The sequence below is a fragment of the Sinohyriopsis cumingii genome, chromosome 6 (assembly GCF_028554795.1).
Source record: "Sinohyriopsis cumingii isolate HCF-2022 chromosome 6, ASM2855479v2, whole genome shotgun sequence".
Lineage (NCBI taxonomy): Eukaryota > Metazoa > Mollusca > Bivalvia > Unionida > Unionidae > Sinohyriopsis > Sinohyriopsis cumingii.
The window spans coordinates 88,129,125-88,142,687 of NC_142966.1; the positions used below are offsets into that span (position 1 = coordinate 88,129,125).

Below are 13,563 nucleotides of genomic sequence, written 5' to 3' on the forward strand. Positions count from 1 at the left end.
TATTCACTAAATGACTTCTTATGATGTTTATTTGGTCCTAAATAAAAATGGTTTTGATCAGACATCAAGTTTTTCCACTGCAGCTGCCATATTAACAACCTTGTTATTGTTACTCCACTTGAATGGAATGTCATTTCAGAAAAGTATTTTAACCAGAAGATGTCTTACGGTGTCTAGTTGTTCTTGAATAAATGAGAATTAGTCCATTCTGATTTCCAATATGGCTTCCATAGAGACTACCATGAAACTGCTTTTGCTTCCTCTAGATGCAAAGTTAACATTGGATTTTCACCAGAAAACTTCTTATGATGCATAGTTAGTTGCCATTTGGAAAATTGTTTCACAACTCTTCCTAAATGGAAAGTCATTTCCTCATGACCTGAAAACTTATTATGGTTCATTCTGATTCAGATGCTTATCTGTAAAAAAAAAAAAATAAAGAAGAAGAAATGGTCTTATCTTGAATGCCTGGAAATTCTTTTAGGATGGTAAAGTGTCAGTCCCTTTGAGGGATTCTTGTTTTTCTAACAATTTAGTTATCTTTTATTTTTGTTAAGTTATGATTAACTTTGTCCTGTGCATGGTATTTCAACATCAACTTAACCATTATGCAATAACAATAAAACATTAATGTAGAAATTTGAAGCATGAATATTTTCCTGTTCAATCATAATATGAGAATTAGTAATTTTTATCTTTTGTTGTGGTGCTTTTGTTCATGTTTGTATTGTTATTACTGTGTTTTAATGCAGTTTTTACATTTTTTAGAAATACAAAGAGTCCACAAAAAAGCAATCAAGTGGCAAATGATGCTTTTTTTAAGTCAAACTCAAAATGTATCTAACATATTGATAAGGCAAAATGAGGGATTACATATGTGAAAGTCCATTATCTGATGTGAACACAATACTCCTGCCATACACTTTCTTGATTCAAACCCTGAATGTACTATGATGGTAAACATATACAGCTTTAATGCTGGGGTAGAAAAGACACATAAATTGTTCTTTTTGTTTTTCTTTTAATGCTTGCAGTTTTTCAGTGTTTTATTTAAGGATTCTGTTTCATTTACCTGTTTTGTTTTATTTATTTTTTCTGTCTGTAATGTACAGAAATTGATTGAAAGATTTTATAATAGATGTTTCATCAGTTATATATATATATATATATATATATATATATATATATATATATATATATATATATATATATATATATATATGTGTGTGTGTGAGAGAGAAATTTGTTAATTATGAAAAGGGTTCATAAGATGTACTCTGATTTGAGCATACACCTGCTTATAAGTTCAGTCGAGCTGCAAACAAGATGGACTGTAATGTGCTGTCACATATTGTACAGGTAATGCTTACTATATGTTAATTTAATTTTCTCACTTTTATTTTAGTATCATTTATAATGGAGAAATAATATTCAGTCTGCACTGCTGTGCTTGATTTTATGCCATCACTGGCACCATGTGCTGTGACTTGCAAGCGGTTCACATAATTATGTATTACATGCAATAATTTGCTTGAAAATTATGCATAAGTAATCATTACTTGAAAACCTAGAGGTGTAATTAGCACAAGAACTTCTTAGTTTACTGGTATCCTGTGGGAAAATTACTTTTAATTTATGATATAACCTCAGGAATGCATTTATGGGATGAAATGAGTGTAACGTGTGATGATATGGAAATGAGCTGTCTGCAGTTTGCAGTTGGATTCATTTTTTTAGTGACTATATGTTGTATCCTTTATAAAGGGCTGTCCACATAGGCAGATTTCACTTTAAATGGTGTTTTATTTTGCATGTAGCTTGTCTTTTTTGTATTATAATATTTACATCTGTACCAAGTGTGGACATCAGATTCAACAATAAAGGTTTGGTTGAACAGAATAATATTGAATTCATTATATTGATTCCTTTCGCTGTATATGCTATTTTGTAAGTTTTTCCAGGTTAATTGGAATAATAATAATAACAATAATAATAATAATAATAAATTCTGACTTAGGTAACTAAAGGGTAAATTAATTTCAAATGTTATAGTAATTGTTGCATGTATACATGATAGCGTTCATCAGTGAACAGCCTATTAATCTGTCAAAACTCTTCATTTTTTAAAATACTTGCTTACACGTTGTGGTTTTAGATGTCAAATTATTTTTTTCTTCTTTTTGATGGCAGTAGTATATCAACCTATAACTCTCAAATTTTCACAATGGTTCTGTCAAAAATGAATAAATTCCAGGGTCTGAAAATATTTTCCACATTAGAAAGAAGCCAAATTTGTAAAGCGTTCGCCTTTACATAATTAGAAATCCAAATAAGTTTTTTATTTTCTGTTCCATGTTTAATATATTTTACATAATATTTTCAGACATTAGACCTGTCAAAGTTACCAGAGAAAGAAAGATGGAGGTAAGATTTTGTTGTAGTAAAGGATTCCTAAATAAAACTACAGGATGCTTACATAAAAACTACACTGTCAAATTTGGCACCTATTGAGGATTGAGTACCAGCATCTACACCAGTGCAGTGATTTATTTTCTGAATCTTTTGCAAGTGCAATATTTAGCTGTCATGTTGGTATTTTCCAGGCTTGATTCAATAAGGTTTCATACATACTAAAGATTTGAATAATTTGGGCTTAGTTGAATGAAGGTGGCATAGTTCTAAATGTGTAGTAATCATGTTCTCCAGGTATACATTGATCTGTCTCTTTATAATGTAGTTTCTAAGGAGCAACTTTCATGGGTCTAATTGGATTTTAACCTGATATAGTGTTATGTATTTGATTTAATTATATCTGATGTAACATATATTTATTTCAATTTAATTGTCACTTTTAAAAATTTTATTTTTCATTACATGATATTGTAATATAATTTATTCACTAGAGCTGATATTTTTTTTAGAAAATAGTTTGACCTTGACTGTTAGTTTATAAACACCAGGTGAATATCTAAATCCTGACATTGTTTTAGAATTTGTAGCAACCTTCGTAAACAAGTTCTGTTTTATTTTAAAATGATTGGTTGTTTACAAGGTCATGATGGGACCTTGTCTTTAAGATATAAACAATTTTTTTAATTTGTTATTTCTTGGAGTAAAAATAATTGGTTTTCATCAGGGTCATACTGTAAAAAGTATTTGCTTCTATAAACTTCTAGAAGATAATCATGTGTCCCTTGTTTATGTTTTATAAAGCCCATATAACCCATGTTTTGGAAAATTAATCTCAGTAGAAGTTGGGCTGTTAAACTGTTGTATGTTGTGCTGTTTGGAGTTATTTCAAATTACTTGGTTTGGAGTTATTTCAAATTACTTGGATTCAGAAGGATTAATTCTGTTATTTTTGTGGAAAATATGTGTGCTCATGTACTATTGTGGAACAGTGAGTGATAATTCTTGTTTCTACAAGGAACTGTAGACTTCAACACTACGGATTGCAGCATATGCCATGGTCTTCCATCTTGGATTCTTCATCGGGATTTTAACATGAAATCAGTAGAGCATTTATTTATTAGGACTTCAGAAATGTTATTCTTGGATAATTCTGATTATTTTTGGATTTGATGCTATAAAACCATAAGTTCATATTTGTTCCACTGTTTATTCGAGCCTAAACAAGTGATATAACATTAGTATTTAGCTTTACAAAACATTGGATGACTTAGTTGTTTCATCATTTAGTGGAGTTATGTTGTTGAGCTTCTCTGGATTAATATATGATTGTGAACTTCCTTTTGTTTTGGGGTAATACTTTGGGTGGATTTATTACTGGCTTAGAGTGATTTCGTTTCCTCTTTTATGTGAAATAATGTCCCATCACTTTTACAAAGAATATAATTTCTGTTACTAGTTATAGTAAGGACGTGTATGGTCTTACATAATGAGTAACAATATAGATCATCTGGTCTTTCGTGTCCATTTTATTTAAGGGAGGCAACTGAAATTTAGTAGATGATTAGACTACATGTATATAGTAGTTGCTGTTCCACAGATGGCAGTACTTGAAATAACAGTTGAATATGCTTTTAAAAGAAATAACCACAATAAATCCTCAAAATAAAGTTTCAGATCTTAATATAAATTATCTAGGGACATTTAAAGAAAAGAAAATTTAGAATAATATCACTAAGATTATTTGGAGCTGTCTATTTAAAAGAACCACGAATAAGCAAAATGTTTGGAGTTATGTTTTTCTCTCAGATCTGATATTAATTTGTTTCACTTCACCCCTCAATGTCATCAGTATTTACAATGCTATTATTTCAACAAGCCATGAATTTTATAATGTTTGCTCATAAAATGTTGAAATATTGAACTTTTTGCAAAATAGATAAAATATCTAGCTAAGGGTCCAAGCAATTCACAATCAACAATCACTTCTGTTTTATTGCTCCTGGTTGAGTCGGTTCCCAAAGAATTTTAGTGTTGCATTAGAAATAATGGGAAAATATACTCTGGTACTAATGCCAATGAAATGCTGATAAAAAATGCATCATACTTGTATTTTCACAGGTTAACGGTCATAGACTCTTTATATTCACCTTAGAACTCTTGACTGATCCACACACTTTTATGTTCACTGAACATTGACCTCAACACGACACAACGAGCCAGCACCACTGTGGTGTTTGATAAAGAGTTCTTCAAATTTGTGAACAATAGTGTGTTCAGTAAAACCATGGAAAACATTAGGCATAAAAAGAGAGAAAAAAAATGAATAACCGATACCGAATGAGTTAAGCTTGTGGCCGCCGATGCCTTTGTGAGCATGAAAATATTTGATGACCTAGTTGCGATCAAATCCAGAAAAAACAATCTCAAGCTGGACAAACCCATCTTCATCAGTACAGCAGTTTTCAATCTCTCCTAAATGCTCATGCTTGAGTTTCATTACAACTTCATCAAACACAAGAACGGAGACAAGGGAATGTTGCTCTTGACAGATAGACTCACTCGTGTATGAGATTCATGCTGACAATGCCTGTGTGGACCTATATCAGCACTGAGAACTATTTGATCTCTGAGATTATCCATGAGACCACGCCTTCCACTGTGACAATAGTAAAAAAATTGCTATGAAAGTTTAAAGAAGAAACTTATGGCATGCCTATCACTGAATTCATCGGACTTCAGTCCAAAATGTACTGCATCATACTCGACGATGGAACCGTCATGGAAGAAGCTAAAGGTGTCAACAAACCCATCAGTGCACACATCGCTACCAACCATCATTACACAAGGACTACATGGACATCTTTAATACTACTCTGAGAACTTTCCAATTACAACAGCACAAAATATCTACAATGCTCATTAACAAAAAAGAACTATGCCCATTCAATGATAAATGATACTCCACCGATGGCATTCATGCACTCGTGCATGGACACTACCAAACCACTATATAATGTGTAAACACTGATGCAGCCAATAGTCCTCCATGACCAGTGCTGTAGTGACTACCCACTGGCCCAGAAGCCACCGTGAATGGATCAAAAACAGCCATTTTTCTACATTGGAGTGACCATGCCAGGTCCCGAACCCCCCATTTCTGTATCAAAAACATCCATTTTTTTCTGTTAGCCATCTCCATGACTTGAAAAATGTGGTCCAGAACCCACAGTTCTATATAGTACTAACAAGCAGCAGAGAGAAGAAGAAAAGATTTAATAAAGTTGTTCAATTTACTTTGTTTATATGGTACAGAAATTTGAACTGCTAAATTTGCTTTGTAGATATATGGTGGAGAAATAACTGGATAGCAAATGTAAGAAAATGGTAGGAAATAATGTACCATATTTAAAAGAAGACCATGTACTGGTTTAAAAATAACTGCAATTTATTTTTTAAGAGTTATTGTCTTTATAATGTGGCTTTATAATATAAAAGTTGGAATGGAAAGCATGCTGTGATCATGTTTCATTGAGTGATTCCACAATACCTGTTTCATCATGCTCATGCAAGCAATTGCACACTACTTGTTTGATCATGCTTCATTGAGAAATTGCATAATACAGGGTTCACATGCGAATGGGAAATCTCTAAAAAGTCGGGAGAAATTATACTTTTTTCCGGACCATAAAAAGTCCTGGAATTTCGCAAATATTGATGAAAGTCTGGAAAAACCTGGGAAATTTCCGCCACCACCCGAAACAATCATGTAATTGAGATATAACTAAACTGATCGTGAGTTAAATTTATTGAGTTCTAACCAGAATATTCAGAGGGTGCATTATGGATTATTTGGTTGCTTGCAATAAACATATATGCTGAGTCAATCCAAATGCCCAATGGATTAGATTCGTCTAGTAGACTTTTATTTTCAAAGTCAGCTCGATATCCGTATTTTCCTTACATGGAAGGTATGTAAATCAATCTAGCATCACAAGAGGCCAACATTGTGGTGGCAAAGCGTAGCCACTTACCAGATGGACTAGCAAACTTCAAACATTGCTAGATTGAATGAGACTTGCATGAAAATTAAATGAAAGTCGTGTACTGGTTGTAATAAAAATACAAAACGAAAGAACACAAAACTCTCCATATTTATATATTCTGAGGAAAACTTTTGGAGTATTGTTGTATCACATGACCACCACATTGACATGTGATCTCTGCTTGATAAATCAGACTGGCCAGATTGCTGGTTTTTACAAAAAGTATCTGACTTTCGTTTAATATAATTGAATTTCTGTACAACAACATTATAAAGGAGTTTGTTATTGATATCACGTGAATATTGGACTTCAGATTTCCTCATTTGAGATTTGTGAAGTCATGTGAATAGTAATGCAAATGGCGTGTACTGGGTCAGGTTTCATCTACACTGTAGTTTCATCTTGTTTGACTGTGGATTAATGACATAACGATTATAATACTTGCCATTTCTGAGAAAATATTGGTGAAAATAAAGGTTAATTCGCCTGATTGGATTCATGCAATGGTCGTCTGAGAGTTATGCATGGGTACATCACTGTCTGTTGAATGTATATGGGTAGTTTTTCAGTCTTCTTGTGATTCTGAAGGGATAAAGACGTGTGAGAAAAGTCAGATCGAGCAGAGGGTTGTGGTTACGCTTGCACTCCTTGTGTTCATTTATATTACCGATAAGGTGATTTCATGTTGTCAGAGATTTCGCTGTACTTTATTGATAAAACGTCAGATTCCTGTGCTTGAACCTTTAACCCTGAAGATCTGATTTACTATGTGTCTGTTAGAATCATACAAATAACTACATTTTATAAAAGATGGAAATTATACCTTTAAAAAAATTATGCATCTTAATAAAAGTTTCCAGTTTTGCAAGAAGTTGTCCCACACATATAAAATTGTCTGCTGCCCAACATGTCAGCTTACCACAAGAAAGGGATTCCCACAAAATTTCCAGTGTATAGTCTGTTTCTAAACAGTCTATAGTCTCACAAAATTTCCAGTGTATAGTCTGTTTCTAAACAGTCTATAGTCTCACAAAATTTCCAGTGTATAGTCTGTTTCTAAACAGTCTATAGTCTCACAAAATTTCCAGTGTATAGTCTGTTTCTAAACAGTCTATAGTCTCACAAAATTTCCAGTGTATAGTCTGTTTCTAAACAGTCTATAGTCTCACAAAATTTCCAGTGTATAGTCTGTTTCTAAACAGTCTATAGTCTCACAAAATTTCCAGTGTATAGTCTGTTTCTAAACAGTCTATAGTCTCACAAAATTTCCAGTGTATAGTCTGTTTCTAAATTCTTTAGTGATTGAACATATTCCATCCACCGGATTGTCCAGTAGTTTTGATTCTGTACTTTAACTCCCCTTCATGGAGAATGGGGATCCACTGACAAAAAATTTGTACAAGGTGGGTTTTTTTCAGTTACCACTGTTTTGTACAAGGTGTGTTCTTTTTAGTTACCAATATTTTGTACAAGGTGGGTACGTTGCAGTTAATGAAATCTTGTACAAGGTGGGTACTTTGCAGTTATCCCTCTTCTTGTACAAGGTTGGTACTTTGCAGTTACCACTATCTTGTACAAGGTTGGTTATTTGCACTTATCAGTACCTTTTACAAGGTGGGTACTTTGCAGTTACCACTATCTTGTACAAGGTGGGTACTTTGCAGTTATCAATATCTTGTACAAGGTTGGTGCTTTGCAATGACCTGTATTAGCTTTCATTTCCATCGAGAAATATCCTTCTGTGTGCATTGATCTGAAATGCTAAAGGCTGTTATTGAATTTCTTCAAAGGAGTGCACCACATTGTATTGGTATTTATACTTAATAATAATCTATATGGGTTTTCTAGTATTTATTTGCCTTCATGTTACTGACACATAACTTAAACTGAATCTTGTTATGAAAGCGCTAGCAAAAATTGGTCATGATGTTTTGAGATTGTTCAAGTGAGTAATGTTTTAGCATGTAGCTATCTCAAAATAAGAGAAATTATCATTAAGAGATTTTTGTGTGTGCCAAATATAGGTACATATATAGATGTTCAACTGATAAATTAATGTCCCATGGGCTGGTCCGTGATGGTAAATCACATGAATTGTAATTTAGTTGTGCGAGTATTTGTCTTTACTGGGCCTTTCTAAATTTGCTATATAGATACATGATAGCAGAACAAATGAATATGGTCATCTTTATTGTCTTCATATTTCCATTTTCTCTTTAGGATAGAGCACCAGCGGTTACACGAGAAGCACCGCGGACACGAGTCCATGCACATGGAGATGGTGCTTATTCTGATAGCTACACTTGTGGTGGCACAAATTCTTCTGGTACAGTGGAAACAGCGGCACTTTAAATCCTACCAGGTAAAAAGACAAGTGATACCCATATTGAAATAGGGGCACTTTAAATCCTATCAGATAACTAGACATGTGATATCTCTGTGGAGAAGGGGGCACTTCATATCCTATCAAGTAAAAAGACATGTGATATCTCTGTGGAAACGGGGGCATTTGAATTCCTATCAGATAAAAACACATGATATCTCTGTGGAAAGAGAGTTATACTTTAAATCCTATCAGGTACAAAGACATGTGATATCTGTATTGAAACAGAACCACTTGAAATCCTGTCAAGTTACTAGACATATAACATCTCTGTGATCAATATGAAGTGTCCTGGATTTGTTTAACTTACCACTGCTGTATTTCATTTATCCTCATAGAAAATTATTTTCAAGCTAGAAAGTAAGTAACAATGCTTTATGTTGCACTTAAAACTTGTATGTAGAAAGTACATGTATGTGGCGCACAGTATATGCATGAAAGTAAAAAGTGACCTGAAATTTGAACACGAGTTTCTTTACATTGGTAGAGCTGTGGATACTGGTTTGATTGGGTATTATGTACTCCTGGTTTGGAACTACCAGTACATGTAACAGAGATGCTCCCAGGGCACGCGATCACATGACTTGCACAAAATTTGTATGAATTTATACACTTGGAAAGTTGTGATGCATAAGAACTCCCGCAAATTGGTTTCACATCATGCATATGAAAAAGTACTCTGCGCAGTATGCAGTTTTATTCAGCTGTTAATTGCTTGTTAAGACAAAAGTCAAGCCATTGCAAACATTGTAGCACTTGTTGTGATGTGTATTTTTTTGTAACTGGGGGTAATCTCTCCTTATGATAATATCCTTGGAGCATCTCTGATGAATTGACCGCTCAAGTGGCCTAAGTGGTTAGAGTGTCTGCCTTGTATGCGGGAGGTTGTGGATTCGAACCTTGGCAGAGTCATATCAGTGTCTTATAAAAATGGTACTTGCAGTCGTCTTGCTTGGTTCTCAGCAATAAAAGTTAGTGTTAGGACTGGTCAGCCTGGTGTCAACATAATGTGGCTGGGTGGGACATGATGCTGCATGTTTATGGCATGATGCCTCTGTGCTTAGACATCACTATAAACAGCCACACTGTAGACATCACACACCACCACATACAAGACACCTACTAATAAAGGACTTTAATTAGAAGTCCCTTTTTAATGTAATCATTTTTAACCTGTATATAATTACACTTATATACTATATTGCATTTTCCTGTATAGAGGTTAAATTCATATTCCTTTGCAATATTAATTATATGTATGTTTGACTAATATGCTAAAAGAAAGTTCTGTTTCTTTTTTGTTTTTATAGAGGGAGGTGTTGCATATATCTATATTATGTATATTATTTACATAACCGTGATTTTAGTAAGGGACAGTTATTAATAACAATTTTTAATGTTAATATTCTATGATCATAGTCTGCACTTTAAAGAGGAGTCATGTATAGTACATAGGATGTTTCATTCATAAATTTCAAGGTTGAGTGGAATTAGTTCAAGTGCACATCATGTGATGTGAATGGAGGTCATGGTTATTCTGGATAATGGATCCTGACCTAAGTCAAAAAATAAAACCATGTGACCCTTTCTCACTGTAATCAGTGGTTCAAAATTAAAGATTGATTCATTTAAAACCCCAGTTTTGCATTTTCTTTATTGTGTATTAGCTTAATATATGAAATGATTTTTATGCAGAATTATTTTTGATAGTATTCCTGGTCTTAGAAGAGATTGAGAGGACTGATTCATTTATTTAATATAATCATTTAATGGAATAGCAGTGCTTTAATATTAATTCATTTAAAGACTATTTTGGATAATAGCTGAATGGAAATGCTGTAACATTCAAGGATGCTTGGATTTATTACTGTTGAATTTACAGTGAATTCATTTGAAGACATTTTAGTTCAGGCCCATCCTGTATTCAGAGTGAGGTGCCTGTCAGTGTATGTGTGTGTGTGATTTGGATTTTTAATGTAGCTTTAACAATTTTTCAGTCATATTGCTAAGATGTCTACAATGTGGCAGTTTATAGTGATGTCTAGTATTGGGCCATTATGTCACAGACATGTAGCATGATGTCCCACCCAGTCACATTATCCTGACACCAGGCCGACCAGTCCTAACACAAACTTTGTAATGCTGAGCGCGAAGTGAGGAAGGTGTTAGTACCATTTTTGTAAGTCTTTGGTATGACTCAGCTGGGGATCGAACCCACAACCTCCCGCACTAGGCCACCAGAGCGGTGTAGGTGCCCATTGGGTTTCTTGAAGAAAAAAATAGTTTGTCTGAGGAAACTTGGATCACACTGATGAAATGAATAATAAATGTAATTTCAACATGTTGGCATCCATGCCATAACACGGCGCGATCTAAATCAGATTACCACTGTCCTACGTGAAATTGAGATCTAATTTTAATCAAATGGAAGCTTGTTAAATATAATTTTGTACTTCCAAATCCCTGGACATGTTTTGTTTTGAGGAAACAATTTTCAGCAATCTTAACAAAACCCAAACAAATTAAATATATTTAAAAAATAGCCCCTCAAAACTTAAAGTCTATGCTGGTTAGATGTAGTATGTATAAACGATAATCTGTATTGATTGGAATTGATATAGAACTAACTATCCCTTGGGCAGTTTAAATAGGGGCAATAAAGAGAAAAAAGGTCAGGTATAAAATCAAAGTTGCACATTAACTGGCTGACAATAGCTAGTGAGATCTGTTTGAAGATTGCAGTGGGTGAACCCATTGTGATAATTTGCATAGGTAGGATCAGGAAGTGTAAAACCCATTATAGGTAAATCTAAGAGATGATAGATGAGTGTACCAGAACAAATGTTATTACATATTGTTGCCTTGAATGAGAATGTTTAAACTGCTATGTATTATACTTTTGAAAAGTTTGTGAACAGCGGCAGTGTTTCTTTGAAGTCAGATTTTACTGCAAATATAGAAATGCAAAGCATGATCATTTAAGTTATTGGTATAATGTTCAAGTGTAATTCATTTTTATTAAATTTATATTCAAATTGTAGCTATTGTAACGTTGTGTGACAATATTGAAAAAGGGGAAATTTTGGGCATGTGGAAATTGTAGTCCGACATACCTGTCAACTTTTCAGAAGCCAAGTAGGGAGAATAACAACTAAAATAGTGAGATTTGAACCTAAAATGGGGAGTTTAAAGTGGCCTTTTTGAAGAGCATATTTCAATAAATATTGACCAATCTTCCAAGTCCGATGAGGGTGAAATTCTCAAAGGACAAGCCAGAGGTGCCCGCAGAAAGATTTTTTGTGGAGGGAGGGGACATGTAGTGGTCAGCCATTAAATTTTATGAATGTAGACCAAAACATGTTTAAAAAGCGAAATTGGTGTAGGCTACTATTGCCCTCACCTTCTTGTCCCAGTGTGCGAGCGCCCATGGGAGGAGCCATTTCTCCCTGTGACACTGCATATTTTCCCCCAGGACAAACCCATCTTTTCATATTCTGGTCGGCTATGTTGTTGTAGGGTTTAACGCCATTTTTCAGCACACGATAGGCTATACATGGCGGCCAGTATTAATGGTGGAGGAAGAACCCGGGAAAACCCCGGAAAGAACCACCGACCCACGAGAAGCTACTGGCAAGCTTTCTCACATACCCACATTAGCCGAATCCGAGACTCGAACCCACGCAGACAGAGGTGAGATGGCAGTGATCCGTAACGGAGTGGTCGGCTATGGCTAAACTGCATAATAGCTAAAGGTGAGACTTCAGTACACAAGTATAAGGCCAGTGTGACTAATTAACAGATAATCCTTATTATTGCATTTATCTTGTGAAAAGGACTGTCGTTCGGACATATTTCAAAGAAACAATGTTTTACAGTGAGTGTATATAAGCCCCAGCAATTGGCTGGCAAATAACTGATGCCCTATTATCATGTAACTTGCATACAAGGACTTTATTTTAACAGTTCAACTCTGCAGTCACAAGTTACCATACACATGGCAACTGTTTTTCCCATCTTGCTTCCTTAGGTTTAACTATTAAGGCATGTAACACTGTTTAGTAAATAAAATATTTACTCTGAATTAGTTCTTTGGGGGCACATATACTGTGTGGTATATTTTAAAAAAAATTCCTTCTTTTAATTTAATCATGGTAATTAAAGCATACATATATGGTAGATGAATGTCAGGTGTTTACTGGCTGAGTTTCTTTGGTGGAAACAGAGATGTGATTTTGTTTGCAGAGAAATTTACACAGCATTCACAGTGATCATTCATGGGACTGAGTACTGTTGTGGGGGTTAACAAAATCTGAAATTTAATGTGCATGTTTAGTCTTGACATTCTATTTACTGAAGAAGAAAAAAAACTTTATAGTGTGGTATTAACTATTTCTTTACAACAGTATTCACAAGTGATAGAATATGGCATATTATCTGTTTATGTATATTTTTTTCTTTCTGAGAAATGATAATTGACAGACATAATGTAATATTAATGGATAGTCCTCTGTGAAAAATTGAGATATTATGAGATCAGGAGGTAGATACGGAAATGCCCCCAAAATCGGGAGGTTATTCTTCCAGCTTGAGAGTTGACCATTATGAGCTGTCCAGGCTTGTGGAATTTCAGTCAGGGCTTGTGCATTTATTTAAGTCACTAGCCCATGGCCTGTGTGTGAAAAAATAATCTTTTAGCACTGCATTCAAATAGACTTCCTCTTGTAC

At 34.2% G+C, this 13,563-nt stretch overlaps 1 protein-coding gene across 2 annotated transcripts in view; it reads left to right on the forward strand.

Annotated features, from left to right (window-relative positions):
• Nucleotides 1-13,563, forward strand: part of LOC149797395 (E3 ubiquitin ligase RNF121-like) — a 55,699-nt gene that overhangs the window by 18,138 nt on the left and 23,998 nt on the right. For both annotated transcript variants that reach the window (XM_089962172.1, XM_089962171.1), the window contains 2 exons: nucleotides 2,384-2,424; nucleotides 8,676-8,817. In XM_089962172.1, coding sequence (XP_089818298.1) covers nucleotides 2,384-2,424; nucleotides 8,676-8,817 — 183 coding nt within the window. The remainder of the gene's footprint in view (nucleotides 1-2,383; nucleotides 2,425-8,675; nucleotides 8,818-13,563) is intronic.